This window comes from Trichosurus vulpecula, chromosome 2, assembly GCF_011100635.1.
Source record: "Trichosurus vulpecula isolate mTriVul1 chromosome 2, mTriVul1.pri, whole genome shotgun sequence".
NCBI lineage: Eukaryota > Metazoa > Chordata > Mammalia > Diprotodontia > Phalangeridae > Trichosurus > Trichosurus vulpecula.
This window is the reverse complement of record NC_050574.1, coordinates 413382249-413404076: the sequence shown is the minus strand read 5'-3', so window position 1 is coordinate 413404076 and position 21828 is coordinate 413382249. Positions and strand designations below refer to the sequence as shown.

The 21828-nt window shown below is 38.2% G+C and overlaps 1 protein-coding gene across 2 annotated transcripts in view; it reads right to left on the bottom strand.

The window, feature by feature from the left end:
• Window positions 1-21828, bottom strand: part of CLCN4 (chloride voltage-gated channel 4) — a 100714-nt gene that overhangs the window by 37040 nt on the left and 41846 nt on the right. For both annotated transcript variants that reach the window (XM_036743156.1, XM_036743157.1), the window contains 4 exons: window positions 9925-10131; window positions 9745-9825; window positions 8052-8597; window positions 427-613 (listed from right to left, as the gene is read on the bottom strand). In XM_036743156.1, coding sequence (XP_036599051.1) covers window positions 427-613; window positions 8052-8597; window positions 9745-9825; window positions 9925-10131 — 1021 coding nt within the window. The remainder of the gene's footprint in view (window positions 1-426; window positions 614-8051; window positions 8598-9744; window positions 9826-9924; window positions 10132-21828) is intronic.

Sequence of the window (21828 nt, the reverse complement as noted above, 5' to 3'; positions counted from 1 at the left end):
GCCATCACAGCTTCATTTCAGCATCTCTAACTGGATGACCAAATCAAATACGGAGCCAAGGTTAAAGCCCTACTCTCTTCATTCCCAGACCAGCCAACATCAATGCTTAAGAAGGCATTACTCATTTCTACCTCTCAGGGTTAGTACTAAGCCAGATCGTCTCTCTACATCTTACGTCACAATTGGGCCTTTCAGGGAAGTCTCGGTGGAAAATTCATGCCTTGAAAACCTTTGAAGATTGGCCCTCTTTTAAATTCGGTGGAACAAAAGGAGAGGAAGAATGACAATTTAGAACAGCAAAGCCTGAATGTCTGAGGCCCTACAATTCCTAGCCAAATTTCATTTTTAAAATGAAGTACATATGATGAACATGAATGTAAACCAGGATCCAGTCACATTGCTCCTGCCACCCCACAAAGGGCATACCTAGGCAGGCTGCGGCTCCCACCATCGCATAAAGTCCAGGGGTGACACAGTCCGCTCCAGGTCTGCACCAGTTCCTGAAGATGATCCAGTCATGGTGGTGGTAAGCCAGCTGTTCCACTCCTATCCCCACCATTCTGCCCGCCATGGCTCCCACAGCCATGCTGGGAATGAAAAGGCCTGAAGGGATCTCCAATGAAACACAGAGAAAAGAAAGGCATTAGGGCACAGGGGCTGGAATGTCCCACGTATCCCAGAGAATTTTTAACAGTCAGGGGTGTGGTCAGCTCCAACCAGCTCAAGCTACAAATCATGGTTTGATCTATTATCTTATGGATTATCTGGATTTAAGAAAGTGATACAAAAATGTCAATAATGCAGATCTTCCCCACTCCTCACCCTCAATCTGACTGTTAAACATTTAGGAGCATGCCCCTTGTAACAACCAAACTATCATAAGGTTATAATTAGGAGGATGCATAATTCCAACTTTCTTCTTAATCCTAGGCAATTCCTTCTTAACAACTGACAGACAGAGATACAGAGACAAGAGATAGACAAGAGAGACAAGAGACAAAAAGACACACAGGGAGAGGAAGAGGCAGAACGAGAGAGAATGCAAAAGCAAGAGCCAGAGAAAGAGAAAGAATAATAGAGGGAGAGAAAAAGGAAGAGAGACAGAGAAAATAAGTAGTTAATCAACATAAAAAGTGATAAAGAATTTTCAGCTTGTTAAATTAGTTATGTAACGTTAACCACAACTGCCATTTATAAACTAAAAGACCTAAGGAATCTTTTTCAGCTCTAGATCTAAAAGATAATAATAATTAATAATAATAATATAACCAAGAAGTATTCATTAAGGCCCTACCATAGGCCAGGCATTGTGCTAGCTGTTAAGAACACAAAGACAAAAGTGAAACAGTCCCTACCCTGAAGGAGCTTACGGAAGCATACAAAATATATACAAAGTAAAGATAAAGTGATTTCAGAAGGAAGGCACTAGTGGCTGAGGAAATCAAAAATGGCCTCATTGTAGAAGGTGATGTGTTAGCTGAGCTTTGACGGAAGCTAGGGATTTTAAGGGGAGGAGATGAGGAAGGAAAGAGTGTATTCAAGGCTTACTGAATATACTTTAAAGTCTGCCATGAGTATTCCTGGAAACAACCACGTCAAACAGGCGATATATATGAATATATAAAATATATATTTTCATATATTTTACATGTATATATAATTTACATATTATTAATGAAATAATTAATCATTGATGTTATTATTAATATAATTTATAATGCATTAATATAATATAAATACATAATAATCTGATTTCTGTGTTTCATAGATGAGGGAAGAGAGGTTCAAAGAATACCTCCTCTAATGTCACCCAGTTAGTAAGCGGTGGAGCCAGGCCTTAAAGTGAGCTTTTAAGACTGCCAAGTCTAAATGCCCTTTCTATTACAACTGATTTCTAATACTTTCAAAAAGTACTACACAGCCCACTATTAGCATGAAAGAAGAGATTTTCACTTTCATTTCCTCTTCTTCCATATCTCTGATTTGCTTGTTAGGGATTACAGAAGTGATAAACCCAACTGCAAATAACACGTAGAAATGAGCCTCTGCCGTAAGAGATTTTCTGCTGCTTTATCTCTCTCCTTTCTGTGTCATTTAGAATGAATTTTAAAATTAAATGTCAAGCAACAGAATGAAAAAGGAAGGGGGGGGGGCTCACTGACTGCTCACAGGTAAAATAAAGAAACCCAACCTTTCCCTTCAGCAGCCTTCCATCTTCCAAAATGCTTTAAAAATATTAATTCTCTTTAATACACAGCCACTTAGCCTTAGTTAAAAGAAAGTCCTAATTGCTCCAGCCTGTCAATTTTTCCTACAATATTCTCAACATTTTAGAGATGGGGCTGCAAGAAAGAGATGTGCCATATTAAAAAGAAACTATGGGAATTTTTTTTATTACCTGGGGGGGGAGGGGAGCTCAAAATTATCACTGTAATTGTGAATGTTTTGGTTTCTTTATAAATTTAAAAACTACATTCAAGATAGTTTATTATTGATAGTTGAAAGTATTGTAAAATATACCAGATTCTATTCTCAGTTGTTTTTCTTTAAATTTTGAGACTGCTTCTGACACTTTGTTCATGGAGCATCTCTTTCATTATTCCTGTCTGTGATTTTAATCAGTGCACTACAAAAGTAAACAGGCCTTGCAGCTAATAGCAGCTATCTTTGACTCCTTATCTCTGATCCCTAAAGCTGGGGGCACTTTGGAGGAAATGATGCCCTTTATAAGGGGTTCACCTTGCTCTGTGTTCATTTCATCCCAGGAAAGTCAAAGGGAAGGTTACAATCCTCTCTTGGGGAGCGTCTCTTCAAAAAACATGTTATCATTCTTATAGAGAAGAGTAAGAAATGAGTCCCTTGGATGAGATGATCAATCCTCTGAAACCTTCAGTAAGCCATTTAATCAAATGGACCAGTCCTCAAAAAAAAAATCAGGTTCTTGCTTCATTTTTACACACCCCCATATAAACCTGATTTTTTTTTTTGCCAAAAAGAAACAATGCATAAAAATAGACTTGAAAGGGAGTGATACAACTCAATTCTATTGTCTGAGAGAAGAAAAAAAGTCTTTTCACTAAGCCGGTCTCTTTGTAGAATTATTGTCAGAAGTTCACTCTGGGCAGATTTTAACAAAAGCGCTCTGAAAAACAGAAAGCTGTTTTCTCTGGTTTTGTTTAACAGGAACAAGCAAAATGCATTCTCTGGGGACAATTGCTGTAAACCCAGAACTCTCTAGGGATCCCTGACAGAAAGTAACTTGGACCAAGCTCCCTAAATATAACCGTATACTACATTTTGGCTGTGGTAAGGCAAGGAAAATTAAAAAAAAATACTCTAAACCTATGTCCCAAAGAGATAAAAGGAGGAGGAAGAAACATGTACAAAAATATTTATAGCAGCTCTTTTTGTAGTAGCAAAGAAAAAGTGGAAACTAAGGGGGTGCCTCTTAATTAGGGAATGGCTGAACAAATTATGGTATATGAGTGTAATAGAATACTATTGTGTTATAGGAAATAATGAAAGGGATTTTAGGGAAACCTGAGAAGACTTGTATGAACTGATTCAGGGTAAAATGAGCAGAACCAGGAGAACAGTTTATATGATAGCAGCAACATTGTAAAAACTCTGAAAGACTTAAGAGTTCTAATCACTACAACAACCATTCTTTATTCCAGAGGACTTATGATGAAGCACCACCTCCAGACAGAGACGTGATAAACTCAGGGTACAGAAAGAAATATCTATTTCTTGGACATGGCCCATGCAAGAATTTGTCTTATTTAATTATAAGTATTTGTCACAAGGGCTTTTTCTTCTTCCTCTTCCCCCAAAACCTCCCTCCCCAAGCCTCCTGGTGGGGAAGAGTAGATAGAAGGTAGCACCAGCAGTTAGAATGGCTGGAATGGGTCAATTTATATATTTTAAAGAGTGTGAGACTTTGAGTGGCTCTTACCCTGACTGGTTTATTCAGAGACTCTACAGGTTATACCAACTGCAAAAAAAGGCTTGGAATACCAGATGGCTAAGGAATTGTATTATGAACTGTGTTTTTGTCATAGGAGGACAAGCCTAGCTAAGTTTAGAGAGGTCCATCACCAAAAGGCTGGCTACTAGGTGAGGAATTTTTTCAACTAGGCCTGCTGAACTTGGGGTCAGGAAGACCTAGGTTAGAAGACAGCCTCAGATACTTAATAGCTTCTTGACCCTGGGCAAATCACTGAATCTCTTGGGGTCTCAGTTACATTATCTGTAAAATTAAGAGGGTTGAACTGGATGACCTCAAAGGTCCTTTTGTAGTTCCTAATGAGAGACATGCCTTTTTAAAAAGATTATCACCTTTTTACAGATTATGAGACCGAGTCCAAGAGGTTATTGGCCCAAGGTGATACAGCTAACATGTGTCTGAGGTAGGATTCTAACCCAGGTCTTCCTGATTCCAAGACCAATAATCTATCCATGCTGCTGCTATGAGGATCAAATGAGATAACATATGTAAAGCACTCTGGAAACCATAATGCCTTATAGAAAATTGAGATATTATCTATCTTCTAATTTTTTTGAGTGGGTTCAAATAAAAATGGCCCCATGAAAAATCATTATCCTTTTTATTACTTAATGTTCAGGATGACTGTAAAGGGTAGGACTCCATGGCCTTTACGAGCTCTTCCACTCCTAAATGTATGCTCTTATGATCCCATGACTGTTTTTTTGTGATTAAATAAGAATATTGAGATATAAAGTTATTTTCTGTGGACTCAATGAAAGCACCATTGGGACAATTCCAGTACGAAACAGAATGAGGATGGCATGTCCTGTCTCTCCTAACATTCTAATTCCCTCCTGTAGGTCTCTATAGTTTCAAAGTTTTTCATTTGGGGCAGCTAGGTGACTCAGTGAGTAGAGCACCAGCCCTGGAGTCAGGAGGACCTGAGTTCAAATCCGGCCTCAGACACTTGACACACTTACTAGCTGTGTGATCTTGGGAAAGTCACTTAACCCCAATTGCCCTGCCTTCCCCCCTCAAAAAAAAAAAATAAAGGAGTAAACAGTTTTACATGTAATTTGGAGATGATAAATATCATACATCAAACATGGCAAAATCCATTAAAATATTCTCAACTGGAAAAGCAAGGAATAGTTTGCCTGTCAGATTTATGAAGAACAGAATTTATGACCAAACAAGAGATAGAGAACATTATGAAATGCAAAATGGATAATTTTGATTACATTAAATGGAAAAATTTTTGCGCAAAGGCAATGCAACCAAAATTAGGAAGGAAGCAGAAAACTGGGAAAGAATTTTTATAACCAGTGTTTCTGTTATATAGAGAAATGAATCAAATCTGTAAGAATACAAGTCATTCCCCAATTGAGAAATGGTCAAAGGATATGAACAGGCAATTTTCAGAGGAAGAAATTAAAGCTATTTATAGTCATATGAAAAAATGCCCTAAATCACTATTGATTAGAGAAATGTAAATCAAAACAACTCTTAGGTACCACATCACACCTATCAGATTGGCTAACATGACAAAACAGGAAAGTGATAAATGTTGGATAAGATGTGGGAAAACTGGAACACTAATACATTGTTGGTGGAGTTGTGAACTGATCCAACCATTTTGGAGAGCAATTTGGAAACATGTCCAAAGGGTTATAAAATGTGCATACCCTTTGACCCAGCAATACCACTTCTAGGTATCCAAAGGGATCATAAAAATGGGAAAAGGACCCACATGTACAAACATATTTATAGCAGATCTTTTTGTGGTGGCAAAGAATTAGAAATTGAGGGGATGCCCATCAATTGGGGAGTGGCTGAACAAGTTGTGGTATGTGAATGTAATGGAATACTATTGTACTATAAGAAATGATGAGCAGGCAGACTTCAGAAAAACCTGGAAAGACTTACATGAACTGATGTTGAGTAAAGTGAGCAGAACCAGGAGAACATTGTACACAATTACAGACACGCTACGCGATGACTAACTTGGATAGACTTGGCTCTTCTCAGCAATGCAAGGTTCTAAGACTCAACAATGGAAAATGCCATCCACATTCGGAGAAAGAACTATGGAGTCTGAATGCAGATCCAAGCATATTACTTGCTCTCTCTCTTTTGTTTTTTTTGTTTCTTCTTTCTTGTGGTTCATCCCATTGGTTCTAATTCTTCTTTACAACATGACTAATGTGAAAATATGTTTAATATGAATGTATATGTAGAGGCTATATCAGATTGCATGCCTTCTTGGGGAGGGGAGAAGGGAGGGAGGTGGAGAAAATTTAAAACTCAAAAGCTCGTGGAACTGAATGTTGAAAACTAAAAGTAAATAATAAAAAAAATTCTCAAATTTTTATGGATCAATATTATATCTAGATGATAATGGGCAACAGTTAATTACTGTGAGGCTGTTGCTGCTGAGACTATGTCCTCACCCTCTTCCTGGGGTAGTTTATCCACCCAAATCTGGCACTCTGTCCTAGGCCTGAGCTATTCTGTTTGGTTGTTTAGGTGAGCAAAAACTCACCTAACTACATCTAGCCTACCATGATCCATACTTCACAACCCATCCAGTTATTCTACCAGGAAACCAGGTCCTATCTAGCATGAGTATTTTACCATCCCTGCCACTATACAGAATTAGAGAGTTTATAATCCCCACAACTCAGTAAAATGTAAGTAACTTGACAGCAGGGAATTGTTTCTTCTTGTTTTTCATATCTACAACATAGCATAATGCCTAGCAAACAGCAAGCACTTAATAAATGCTTTTTAAACTGGATAGAATATAACCATGTCAGCACTGACCTTTTGCTAGGCCCTAGCTGACAGAAGTGACTCCACGTTTGACCGCTGATTGACCTGTTATATTCTAGGAAGTTCCTAGGTACCAAACAACTGGCTTGTTCAGCTCCATTTAGAGTGAGGAATGCAAGGTTAGCCAACTATCAGCTTAGCAAACTTCATCTAATCCAGGTGTGTAAGATAGCACACTTTACTAATCACAGTGTCCTTGTGGATGGTAAGGGGAGTCACAGTCCAGGCTACCCACTGATTGAGTACTCCTAAGGTTCCCCCATCCCACTCAGTTCCTTTGAATCTTCCCAACAACAACCATCAGATATAAGGGCAGAAATCCAGAAGATCTGGGCCCACCATACACCTGAACCACCATAGTCACTGTGTGTCCTCTGGGACAGCCACACACACTTACATGTGGTCAACAAAATGCCTTACTTGGGATCATTTGAGCAATTCTGTTGAGTCACTTAATGTCACTCAGTTGAGCACTTAGGTTCTTTTTCTGCATCTCTCCTCACCATGATTCCCTCACAAACCATGAGATCATGCAATATTTCAGAACTGGAAAAGACTTGAAAGATCGAGTCCAATCCTCTCATCTTTATAAAGGAGTAAACCAAGGCCCTGAAAAGTTAAGTGACTTTGACTAAGGAAACAGAGGAAATTAATGAAGAGTTTTGAATAGAAGCCAGTATTTTTTAAAATCTGAAACACAGAAAAATTATTATTTGAGGTGATTCCTATACTAGGTAAAGAGACTGTACTAGATACTTTCTAAGGTTTCCTATAAATCTAAGATTCTATTATTTTATGACACAAATTGCTTTTATATTACTAGGAGTTTGGGGAAAACTTTTAAGAGTTTTCCTCAAGTAATAGATTGTATGATGGGGAGCTGTTTTTTTGTTTTGTTTTTATACCAAGATGCTCCAACCAGGCTTGGAGTCTTCTTTCTCTAATGGTGGCCATAATCCACTAACACCATCATTCTAAATCTTGTATAATTTGGGCTTTCCTCTCACAAGAAACATCTATGTGGCTTTTCAAAGTATAGTTCAGCAGTTAATCATGTACATTCACCAAGAGATAAGCTAAGATAAATACACAGTCTAGTTCCTTCTACCTGGTATGATGTCAATCAGTGGTTATCCCAGTGTCTAATTATGTTTCTTTTTTCCCCCTCATATATGAGACAGCTAACCCAGACATTTCAGGTTGGTCACTATCTTGCTTCCTTCTTCCTTACCTTCATGCCAAAAGTAAATATTGTAATGATGATTTTGAAGATGAGGGCTAAAGCCAGTTGCCACATTGCAGTATAAACCCCAGGCCCAGCTGGTCTATCAGGAATGTCATCAACGGGCCTGGTCATATTGGGGTCATTGATGTAATCACAGAGCTGGGAGGACTCCAAGGCTCCACAATCATTGAACAGCTCAGAGATGAGCTCACTGGTGCTCTGGCGCGTGTAGGGATTAGGGTAGGCAATTATGGCGGTGATGGCTGTCACCACAATGACCTCCAACACAGGATACTTTCCTAGCTGTGTGGTCTTCCGTCTTCTACACCAGGCAATGTTACAGCGAATAAAAAGGGTCCCCCAGAGACCTCCAAAGACACCAAGTAGGATGAAGGGGAAAAGTTCAGCCATGTACCAGGGTGTGTGGTATTCCACATAAAAGAGAACCAGACGGCTGTTCCCAAAGGGATTGATGGACCTCAGTGTAAAAGCAGCCACCAGGGCAGCAAAAAATGACCTCCAGAGAGTTTTTAAGGGAAAGTAGTAACTGACCTGAAACAAATAAACAGAGATAATTAGGAGTTAGCCAGGAGAAGGATAAAATTTGCATCTCGGGCCAATATACAAAACACCAAGGTTGAAAACACGCTTGATTAGAATCATCTTTCATAGAGTAGCTATGTTACCACAGGCAAAAAATTATCATTATTTTTACAGATAACTAACATTTATTCAGTTGTTGTCATTTCATATCTGACTCTGTGACTCTGTTTGGAGTTTTCTTGGCAAAGATACTAGAATAATTTGCCATTTCCTTCTCCAGTCCATTTTACAAATGAAGAAACTGAGGCAAACAGGGTTAAGTGATTTGCCCAGGATCACACATCTAGTAAGTGTCTTGAAGCCAAATTTGAACTCAGGTCTTCCTGACTCCAGGCCTGGCATTCTATCCACTGGGCCACCTGGCTACCCACATTTACTTAGTATTTTGAGCAAATAACTTCACCTCTCTTGGACTCAGTTTCCTCATTATGTAAAGTGAACAGGGTTGACTAAGTGATCGCTAAGGTCTCCCAAATTCTAACATCTTGTGGTTCATCCTAGTATTTCCATTCAAGTGCTTATCACTTGGAAAAAAAAATGGTATAAGCCCCAAACACAACAGCTAACTCACTCATTTAATTTTAGGTATGAGTAAGATACATCAGCAAAAACACTTAAATGAATTTAACCAAATCTAAAATTATAATCGGAAATTTTTATTTAGTTTCTAAGTTCTGTTTGGTTTTTAATTTGATTCACTGCTGTTTTGAAAAGATAGGAATATTAAAAGGGAAAGCCACAACCACCATTTAGTCATGGTGGGATATGGTGCCTACTATGACAGCAATCCCCCAGGACTTATTCTAAAAGTAAGAAAAATAAAGATTTAAATACTAAAAAAAGACTCCATTATGGATAAAGGAGGGTTGTTTTTTTTCTTTTTCCAAGTGAACTCTTATACAATAGCAAAAACTAATTTATACAAGCTGGTTGATGACCTACAACTAGCCTCTGCATAATTTTTCTTAAATTTAAGCCCAGGAAATTCAAAAGTATATTCTATTGTTTCAACAGTCATCAAATCATTTCTTGATAACACCACTCTTCTGTTCACCCTCACCCCAAACCATTAGTCCTCTAAGTTCTTTATTCTCACCTCTTCAAGACTGAAAAGTACACCCCCAATGGGGGCACCAAAGGCGACAGAGACCCCAGCAGCAGCTGCCGCGGAAAGCACCTACAATACAGATATTCACATATAAGTGCCAAGTTCATCACTGAAAAGGAGTGTGGAAGTGGGAGAGTGAGCTACCAAGGAAAGCTGACTCCAACTCACCTCTCTCCTCTTTCCCTCATTCTTGCTATACTTGGAAAACAGACTACTGAAGAAGTTACCACAGCAACAAGCCACATGTACTAAAGGGCCTTCCTTTCCAAGGCTGAGGCCGGAAGATACCACCAGGACCAGGGTAACAGTTTTGATCAAAAGTGTCCACTTCCCCAAGTAGCCCCTTATAATAAAGCCACTTAAGATGGTCTTTATCTGAAAGACAGAAAGGATTGAAAATAAGGTAATAAAATTCCAAGATCAGCAAAAAAAAAAACCAAAAACCATTTACACTTATCAGAGAAACGTGTTTGCTTTTTGGAATTACTGAAACAGTAAAGATGGGATTGTAGTTGCATCTAGAAATTGCTTATATCTTTAAAAAATACAGTTTTTTCCTATAGCAGTTTTTATGTATCATAATAAATAATATTAATAAATAATAAATAATATTAATATCATAATAAATAATATTAAAATCTATGCTGTCTCCTATTTTTATTTTGTGTTGTATAATATTGTATGATATTAAAATATAAATATGATAGGGATAGGAATTGGAACTGCCTGTGATTTCTCTGACACCAGGAATGCCCTAATTTATGTATGTAGGTCTGCACCTTTACTGAAACTTATAGTTTCAGAGAATCGCTTAGGACAATAAGAAGGTAAATGGTTCGAACACAGTCATTATCTATCAGAGGTGTGGCTTGAACCCAGCTCCCTATCCACTTACTCCCTGCTACCTAATACAATGAAATTAAAATCTAAATGCAATGACCCTAAAATCAATACTTCCCTCCATGAAATTTCTAGAATGTGACTGCTTTAAACATTGTAGACTTGTATAATTGTTTTTCTTGTCAATAAAATGTAAATAGTTTATCTAATGATATCCTTATGGCAACTATATGTGGGGTATTGAAGTATTTCAATGTTTTGCATCAATAACCCTAATCCTGGCAAAACCTTATTGAATAAGGCTTTGATGGTGGGTAGTAGATTCTTCTAATTTCACTGTTTTTCCATGCTGACCCCAGTTACCAAGGGCAAAGTAAAAAACTCTTTCCTTTAAATTCAACATATGTCTTTCCTTTACACATTTAGAAGTATTTCAACTGGAACTAAAATAATACTACTCCAGAGGATGAGCTTTCCATATTGAAGTACTCAGTCCCCAAACTTAATTATCTTTGAACACAGTCACTAAAAATGATGAAATGAACTTCTTTGATAACAGCCACATTTTACATAGCACATTAAGGTTTGCAAAACACTTTATGGATTATCTCATCTGATCCTCACAATGACCTTGTGAAGCAGATGCTATTATTAGGATCTCTTTTGTGCTAATAAGAAGCCCAAGGCCGAGAGAAATTAAAATGATTTGCCCAGAGTCACACAGACAATATTTGTGTCGGGTACTCCTGAGTTCAAAATCCCAGCAATCTTATCCACTGTAGCCACTGTGTCAATGTCCTTCTCAGTTATTTAATGAGATAAAGAAGTTCACATGGCACAGATTTCTTTGAATACTAGATATTCTGACTAATAATTTGAAAGCTAACTCTTTCACATTAAAAGACAAATTCAGCCTGTGTACCAGTGAACCAAAGTGGATCCCCATTGGTCAATGGGAGTGTGACCAATATCTCTGCAATTTTGTAAAACATAAATGCAGAATTTCATCATCAATGTCTGGAGCTATTTATGTGATGTAAACAAAATGTCTTTTGGACTCTCGGCCCCATCAATTTTATTCTGTCCTTCTCCTAAGCCTCTTGCCACTATCAGAGTAAGTGATGTTATAAAAAAGATCACCATGAATTCACACTATCTAACCTCACCACTAACATCTTTTATTCATTGACTGACTCTCTGTCTCTGTCCCCATGGTGGCCATCCCAAACCTCTTCTTAAGACGCCAATTCTACCCCATCCCCCTCTCTCAACATTTGACCACCTACTTTCCTGGGAGGAGTGAGTACGTTCACTGTGAATTCTGTAATCTATCTGTTCACATGCTAAGATCTCCCTATGCCCTTAAGTACCTTCTCCTTCTTCCATCCTTTTAGAGGATGAGATGGCCCTCCTTGTGAAAGCAAAATCTTCCCATTGAGTCCTCGATCTCATTCTTTTCCCGTGTTTTATAAAAAAACACCTGGCTTCAATGCATCTCCCTCTTATATCTAAGGTCTTCCTCTCTCTTCTCCTCCCCCTGAACAAATATGTTCTGGTCTCCTTTAATTCCTCCTCCCTGGTCTCCTTTAATTCCTCCTCCCCCACCTCCCTCAAACTACTATCTTAAATATCTCCTCTCTTCGCTGCTAAATATCTAGAAAAAAAATTAATCCAAACAATCTCGTCATTACCCTACAGTTTGCCTTCTACCTCCATCACTATACTGAAACAGCTCTTTCCAAAGTCACCAATATCCTGATTCCCTAATTTCGTGGCCAAGTATTCTCAGTCTTCATCCTACTTTGGGAAGCAGTATAATGGAACAAGTACCAAGTGGCCTTAGGCAAGTCTTTTAACTTCTCTGAGACTCAGTTTACTCACTTGTAAAATGGAGGGATTGAATTTGATTGGCCCTAGGGTCCTTTCCACTGTTAAATCTATGATTCTGTTACATTCCTGCAGACTTTCCCAATACTGACCAAGCCTCCTTTGTGACACCGCCACCTCCTCTGTCTTCTCTGACATTACACTCTGCTGCTTCTCCCCTTCTCTGTCTTGCTGCTCAGCCTCCAACATTGGTCTGAATTACTATTCCTGGCTCCATGAGTGCGTGTCCCATGGGGATCTGCCCTGAGTTCTCTTCTCTCCTCTCTTTATGCTTCCCTGGTGATCTTTCCCACTTCTATGTTTTCAATTGTAATTTCTACACAGATGATCCCCAAATTAATATATCCAATCTTAATCTGTTTTTTGAACTCCAGTCCCATAACATCCATGGCCAGATCACTCTACCTCAAAGCCCTGTCAGCATTTCAAATAGGAGTCCAAAGCTGACCTCGTCTTCTTCCCCCCTACACTCATCCTTCCTCGTAACTCCCCTCTTTCTGTTGAGAGCACCACTCTTACATATCTTTATCTCTTCTCTTTTTCTTACCCCCACAGTCCTTCCTAAAATATCTCTCACCATATCACTCTTCCTTTCCTCTCAAACTGACACTACCCCAATTCAAGCCTTTTCATGCCCTTGCCTGAACTATTATAACAGGAGTTTCATTTACAGGTTCTCCCCTCTCCAAGCCACCCCTCTTGCACAGCGGACAAAATAACCATCCTGATCTGATCACGTCACTCCCGTTTTCCACCTAGAGGCAGCTGGTGGTGCAGCCGATAGAGGGCTAGGCTTGGAATCAGGACGACTTGAGTTCAAACCTGGCCTCAGACGCTGACTAGCAGTATGACTCTGGACAAGTTTCCCCAACTATGAAACAGAGATAATAATAGTATCCGCCTCCCAGGGTTGTTGTGAGAATCAAATGAGATGTTTGTAAACTCTCTTCCTTCTTTCTTTCCTTCCTGACTTCCTCCCTCCTTTCTTTGCTTTCTCCCTGTTTTCAGAAACCTTCAAAGTCCTCCTATTTCTTCTAAGATGAAAAAAAAAATCAAACTAAGCCTGCCACTTAAAGCCCTAAAAAAATCTGACTCCAAATAACATTTCCAGCCTTATTCCACATTTTTACCCCCCATATATTCTATGTGGTAGCCAACTAGTTCCTATCTCCACACAACTGTACAGGTCATTCTCCCATGTATAAAATGCACACCTATCTATTGAAATCCTTCCCTTCCTTCTAATGCACTTTGGTTCCCATGAAGCCTTCTCCAATTCTCCTAGTAAGCTCTTTCTCCTCCAATTTCCATCAAAAACTCTGGATATGTCCTTTGCCACATTACATTCCAATTTACGCCACTCTTGTCTAGCTGTAGTACATCCTTATGAGTCTGTAAGCTCCTTGCGTACAAGGACTATTTTTTTTAATCTTTATATTTCCACAGTTGGAATAGATAGAGTATATACAGAGAAAGTCCATGCTGGGTGTATCTCAATTTCAATGGTATTGAGGGATTTATTCTCAAACTACCTGAAAGAAGGGGAGAGACCAAATAAATTGAAATGAATCAGCTGGTGTTACCATTGACTAAGTTACCCCAAGAATTACTGACCACTTACTTTCTAATCTGTAAAAAGTCCTTATAAAGAATATCTCATCACATGTCTACATGGTATCCTTGATGAAAATATGAAAGAACAAAAAGGCTTTCACAGTATTCTTCAGCAGATATGATTATAATCAAACAACTGACTGAAAGGTACAGATAATACAAGATCCTACTGAATTTATTGACCATAAAAATAATTGATTCACTAGAGCAAAATGCAGCCTCAAAGACTCTCCTCCAAAAAACTCTTCCACGAACATGCTAAGATCATGTAAGATGCTCAGATAAATGGAACCATAGGAAGAAATTTGTTTTATGGCATGTGTCTTCCCCGCCCACTAGCTCCTAAAATTATCTTGCACTTTAATATATTTTTATATGTTCTATATATACAAACATATAGGTGTGTACATGTATATATGCATGTGTATTCACATATATGTATGTATACAGTGATCCCTTCCACATCGCAGGGGTTGGGGCACAGCACCCCAGTGATCTGGAAAAGCCACATGAAATTTTTTGACCCTCCTTTTGTACCAGAGAAGAAGTCTGAATTTTTTCTTTTTCTTTCATGGGGTTTTTCCAACACCTTAAAAGATAAAATATTTTGATATCATACAATACTATGCACATACATTTCATGCATTTCTGAGTTTTTAAACTTTTTTGTGTCATCTGCTGGCCTTTGTGTGCTGTCTGCAGCTTCTGCAAAATTCCCCCAAACTTCCCACTTAATTTGTTATGCTGACCCACAATAACTGAAACCATAATGGGGAAAGTCATGATGTGGAAGGGATAACTGCACATGTATGGCACATACACACATATGTGTGTTCATTCAACAGGGGTCTGGTACAAACACAGGATGCCTTAGACAGCCTCTCTACATATAATTACATATCATCCATCTTTCACATTAGAAGATAAGCTTCCCAAGGACAGAATTTATTTCACTTTTGTCTTTGCATCCCTAGTACTTAACACAGTCCCTGGCACACAGAAGACACTTAATAAATGTCTGAATGGGCAAAAGTTCAGCAGAGAGACCAAATATGTTATTATCTTGTTAATAACATTATAAACTCACGTAGGAAAAATGCAGAGATAGGGAATATCTACTGCCCAAACTACGATGGATAGGGAGTCCGTTTGGCTGGTCCATTAGTATATATAATTTGGATATGCACTGCAAACATCTGACAAGCATCTTTCAGGCATAATGTAGAAGGGATTATTTCCTGGGAGAGGTAATTCAACCAAATGCTCTCAACAAAGTTTTCAAATCTGTCATTAAATGACTATATTGCATTTTAAGGATCTGCATATTCTAATGGTATAGTTTGAAAGAGAAATCCCAATTTGGGACAAAATCACCATCTTAATTTTTATCTGACTTGTGACATTAAGAGATTTGACCAGTACTTTTAAAATTCTATAAAATAACTTAATTATCTAATCAAACTAGAGAAAATGACATTTATTGCCAGAAGTCATGAAGTTCCTGTCAACTGCTTGACTGTGAATTTAGCAAAGACTCAAATTCTGATTTTGTGTAATTAATTTAGAAGCCTTCCTAACATGCAGAATATTTGTCAAAGTTGTATTTCTTTTAACAGGATTTAGGAATATCATCTATAAATACATAATAATATGTAAAGTATTATCAAATGGTATACTGTGTAATTCGAGATGATTTCTCACAGCAACTGATAGTGACTAGAGAGAAAGAGACGAGATAACTCTGTATCACTCCCTTGATTCACAAGTCTAAAGACTTAAGATAATTTGCTCTTGATTATGTCTTAGGCTATTTATAAAGAGAATTAATTACCTTATTATTAATATAGTATTATTAACAATATAATTATTATATCATAATAGCATAATCCAACAATATAATGATAATAGCTAGCATTTGCATAACACTTTGAGGTTTGCAAAGGACTTTAATCTTGATAATTACATCATGATAAATTTGGTTTTCTTTGCAATCCTATGTATCTTATTTTATGCACTTAAAAATATGACTCAGAGAAAGTTTTATAGGTTTCAAAAGACTGTCAAAAGGGTTTCTGAGAGAAAAAAGATTGAGAACCCCTGAATTAAATGATAAATAGCCTAGACAGGAGATATGGAATGTAAGTTCTTCAAAAGAATGCCCTTCTTGAGGGCAGGAACTGACTGGCACATAATAGGCGCTCTCCCAGCTCTTGATTCTAAGATACTAAGGTTTTATTTGGATTCTGTTATATCTGAAAAACACTAGAACATCTATCTTTATCCACGACTTGGGAATTATCCAAACCAGTGAAATACTACTACATACTTCTGAAAAATAATTTTAAAAAAATATTCCTCAAAATTGACTGTATAAAATTTTGTGGTGAATCCATTTCCTCCTGGCATCTTATTGCTAATAATGTTTCTACTGACTCTCCCTATTTCCTTTTCTTTTTTAAATTTTTTTTGTTACATTTTAAGTTCCAAACTGTCTCCTTCCCTCTCTCCCCATGCCACACCACAGAAAGCCGCCATCTTTCTCTGAAGGTGGATAGCATCTTCCTTTATAGGTCCTTTATAGTTACTAGCTCCTCTTCTGAGACATGCACATTGAGAAACTACAAGGACCCAATAGTTTTCAGCTAAGTGAAGGTCTAAGAATTTACAAATTTCGAATGATTGTGATCTCCGAAATATAGAGCATTTTGCAAACTCCAGTGTTAAACAAACCTTTAGTTATGGGAATGACAATGGTTCCAGCCCACTGCCCTCAGCCAGCATCCTGGGAAGCAGCCCCTGTAAAGATCCAGCTTGGTGTCTGCTCCTCCAGGTGCTACAGTTACAGCTACTGAAGACCTAGCAGGAAAAGTTCTTGCCAACAAAGTCCTTGGCACCATCAACTGGTTCAGCATCAGAAACTGGTATCATTTTGTCAGTGGAAATGACATTACAGAAGAGGCATTAACACCTGTCTTGCTACTGCACCCTAAGGACCATGGGGCCTTTCCGCCAAATTTGCAGCCGAAATATTCTACATCCATTTTCTGCCTGATTAGGATGTGAACTCCTTGAATGGAGGGATTGTCTTATTTTCCTATTTGTACACCCCAGTGCTTTGCACATAGTCAGTAAAACATTTATTAAGTACCTACTATGTGCCAGGTCTCATGCTGGGCAGTGAGATTCAAAGAAATGGAAAATGCAGTTCCTATTCTCTAGGAGCTCACAGAGTAATTAGAGAGACAATATACAAAGGGCTGTGTACAAACAAGTTACATGTAGGATAAACAGGCAATAATCAACAGAGAAAAGGTATCAGAATTCAGAGGGATTGGGAAAGGTTTCCTGTAGAAGGTAGGATGCTAGCTGGGCTTTGAAGGAAGGGAGGGAAGCCAGGAGGTGGAGAAGAGGAGGAAGAACATTGGGGATATCAGGGACGGTCAGTGAAAACACTCAGAGCTGAGAGATGGGATGCCTTGTTCAAAGAAGAGCAAGGAAGCCAATGTCACTGGATTATAGAGTATGTGACGCGGAGAAGGTGTGAGGTGTAAGAGGACTGAAAAGGTGGGGGTGGGGTGGGTAGGTTATGAAAGGCTTTGAACGCCAAATAGAGGATTTTATATTTGATTTGCAAGTGATTCAGAGCTACTGGAGTTTATTGAGTAAGGGGGTAACATAGTCAGACCTGTACTTTAGGAAGATCACCTTGACAGCAAAGTGGAGGATGGACTGGATTGGGCAGAGATTTGTGGCAGGCCAGCAGACTATTGCAACAATCCTGGTGCAACATGATAAGGGCCTGTACCAGGGTGGTGGCTTATGTGACCAAAGGAAAGGAGGTGTATTTGAGAGATGCCATGAAGTAAAATTAATAGGACTTGGCAACAGATTAGAAACAGAGTAAGGGGTCAAGGATAACATTTAGGTTGCAAGCCTGGGTGGTGCCCTCAACAGTAATAAGGAAATGTGGAATAAGGAAGAGTTTTGAGGAAAAGATGAGTTCAGTTTTGGACATGATGATTTTAAGATGTCGGAGACGGTAGATGAGGTCAACAAAGAAGTCAGGGCTGGAGAAGTCTATGTGAGAATCATCTGTAGAGATGATAACTGAATCCATAGGAGCTGATGACATCATCAAGAGAAATAGCAGAGAGAGGAAAGAGCCCTGTGGGACGCCTATAATTTAGTGGAGTGACATAGATGAAGACTCAGCAAAGCAGACTGAGAAAGAGTGGTCAGGAGGCAAACCAGTAGAGAGTTATACACCAAAAACCTAAAAAGAAAAATGTATCAAGGAGAATAGGGTGGTCAGAGAAGAAGGGAAAGGGAGGGGACTTCTAAGTACTAAAGAAAGGAAAGGGGAGTTTCTCTGGGCACTGTGGTAACAGTGTGTATATAAAGTATACAGGTAGGTTGGACATTTGCAACTTAAAGATTCGGTGTATATCCATAGTTCGGTTTATGTAATATTTCTTTGTATCTTTTTTCACGGACATTATGAAAGCACCTTGAGTAAGAAAATAGATCTCTAGGTTCCACATTTTCCTCACATTTAGGGTTATTTTTTACTTTTCCACAAAAGCTTTGTCAAACATCCAAGGTTTCCTGCCACAGTTTAAATGTCAGGAGAGCTGATGGCGGAGGTTTATGGGCAGTAGTGATGGGAGATTACTTTTAGCAATCATTCTGGTTCAGAAATTCAGCTTCAAATGTTTTGGTTCTAAAGACAGAACTACATCTAAGGGCTAACAAACAGTTTTATTACAAAAAGTTTTATTATGATTACAGAGGACAAAAATTCCTGCAAGCATCAACTATGGTCTAGGAAATTCAATAAAAAAAATAGATGGAAAAAATTACCACGAAAGGAAAGACTTATTGCAAACATATCTCAAGAAATGTACAGTTGATTCTTTTGGTTTAAGCATCAATTCCTTGTTGCGAAAGCCCCCAAAGCAAGATACAGTATCATACTTATTGCTAAAAATGTCCCATTTGATGGACAAGGGCTTGAAAACAGAGATCCTAAAAGATGCTACGTCTTTGTTAAAGGCAATGAACTAGATGAACAGAACATCTTAAGCTCGATATAGGCTTCTGGTACCCAATACGGGACATAGCTACATTAAACCTTTGAAGAAAATGCACATATTTGGGGATAAAAAATGAGAGAGGACTTTGATAAAGTAATGAATACAAAGATGGATAAGCCTTTCACATCCTTAACTGCTAAGGAACTAGCAGCTCACAGATCAGGTTATGGATGTACATACATGCTGTAATCTCACAGACAGCTGGGGCTACAAAACCCATCTATAAAGGATTATGCTTTTTATTCACCAGACTTAGAATTAACTTTAGACTGGCTTATATTTTAATTTCATCAGTTTGGGAAAATTTGATTATATTAGCCGAGATGGAAGCATAAGAGTCTTCAAAATTAAAAGGCTGATAAGGGACCAGACTGGAGGCTTAACAATTCAATTTTGCTATACGACTTAGTTATAGAAAGACCCGCAACAATAATTACTAAATAATTTCCTTACAGCTATTCATACAGGCTCTCCAGAGACACTGCTGGGAGGCTGCAGGGGAATGTTTATAGTAAGAAGCAGGTCCTGCTTAGTGTGAATAAGGAATACCCCTAAGTGGTTGCACCATTTGAATTCTCATAGCATACTTCCATTGGACTGGATTACCATATTTATATAGTGCTAATTTGAGTATGTGACCACTTCACAGGATTATTTATTTATTATTCACATCAATCAAGACCTAAATGTACATTAATATCTCTTACCTTAAAAAAGAGAGAAAAAGAAAATTGTAATTCTAGGAAAGGTGTGAGCACTAGAATACCAACACCTGGAGACCAGGTCTATGGAAAAGGGAGGAAGTACAAAGTCAAAATTGTTAAGAGATAAATGTTCTAAAAAATGTGCATCAATATTTCCAGCAGAGTTTTCATAAAAGGAGAGGAAGATCAAATAAACTATGAATCAGTTGGCTTTCCATAAAACTAAACCAAAACGCAACAGTTCAGCTTCAATTGAATCCAGTAAATGCCCTATAAAATGAATAAATGAATCATACCACTCTCTCACTCATCTTTGCGCTCTCTCTCTGTCGACTGGCTCTTTCCCTGTTGCCTACAAACATGCCTATGTCTCTTCCATCCTCAAAAACCCTTCACTTAATTCATCCGTCTTCGCTAGCAACTCTTCCCCATCTCTCTGCCCATCTGTGGCTAAAATCTAGTTCCTTTCATCTAATTATCTTAACTCTTTATAGCGTGGCTTCTGACTTCACTCAACAGAAACTACTATCACATTACTTCCATTACTGTCCAGGTTGTTTGTGCTTCCTTCTGAACTTGCTTCTTGAATAGTTTTCAGAGAGTCCTGTGATTCTTAAATTATCTCTGATTGACCCAATTTTCAGAATATGAAGGTTCTGTTGGATCACGTATTTCGCCTCCATTAAAATTCTGACCCTATGTCATCTGTCAGCCCCTTCCAATTGCTCAAATGCATTTCATCTTTCTACATTTCTTTTGATTTTTGATTTTGCATTTCAAAGTTTCTATTCATATCTTGTCTTAGATCATCCTAACAGATACAATAATAAAGAAAAGTTTGAAATATTATAAGAATTGGTTGCCAAATATAACAGCCTTTTCTCAATTCTCATCCCTCTTCACCGCTTGCATGCTAAGTAGAATGTCCCTCCCAACCTCATACTGTTCCTCAGTTGCAGGACTCGTGATAGAGAAGGAGGAAGAAACCAAGTTAATCCCTGAAGTCACCCCTCCCTCCAAACCTCACCTCCAATTACTGCTACTCCCAGGTCTTGGTATTCCTTTCTCTCTCCAACCATTTTCTTCACTCCACCACCCTTCCCTCCCCCTACATAGATAGGTTAAACAAGTCTAGGTCCTTCAACCAGGGGCTATATGTGATCTTAGACCCCTCATCACCTTAGCCTTCCTTCTTTTGGTGCTATCCAATTTACTAATACTGGAAAGTCTCTTTCTTCCATTTGCGTGATCTATGTTAATCTGATTGTACATATATAACCTATGTAAAATTACTTACCGTCTTAGGGAGAGGGGAGAAGGAAGAAGGGAGAAAATTTGGAACTCAAAATTTTAAAAAAATTTTGTTAAAATTAGTCTTTACATTCAATTACATACAATTTACATACTATTTTTAAAAAAGAAAAAAAAGATCTCTATTAACCATTTCAATACGAAGTACCTAGAAATAATTCCATTTCTTTGTTCTTCTAATCTGTGAAAAGCTAGACACTTCTCCCTTGTCTTTATCATTGTCTCCTGACTCTTCATGTTTGAATTCTTGCAGTCCCCTTAAGGCAGAACTCTGAGCTAATCTATAAACTCTTTAATAGGTAGACCAGGTAGGTTATCGATGTTTTTCAACAGACTGGCTGACTTCAATAATTCTTCTAAGGTTGGACAGTTCTCTCATTACCATTTTTTCAAATTCACTACAACACTTTGTTTTCTGCTAATACCAAATACGAACCTTCCTCTTTTCAATATCTACCCCTTACCCTCATTCTGCCCTCTGGGACCAAGAAAAACAAGTCTAACTGTTAGGAATTTCCCCCCTACAGTTTTGCTGACTTGGGTGATTATGGAAGAAAACAACAGTGTCTTGTTGTGGGTTTTTTTTTAATTCCTCTTCAGACATTTTCTTTCTTGGTCACTTA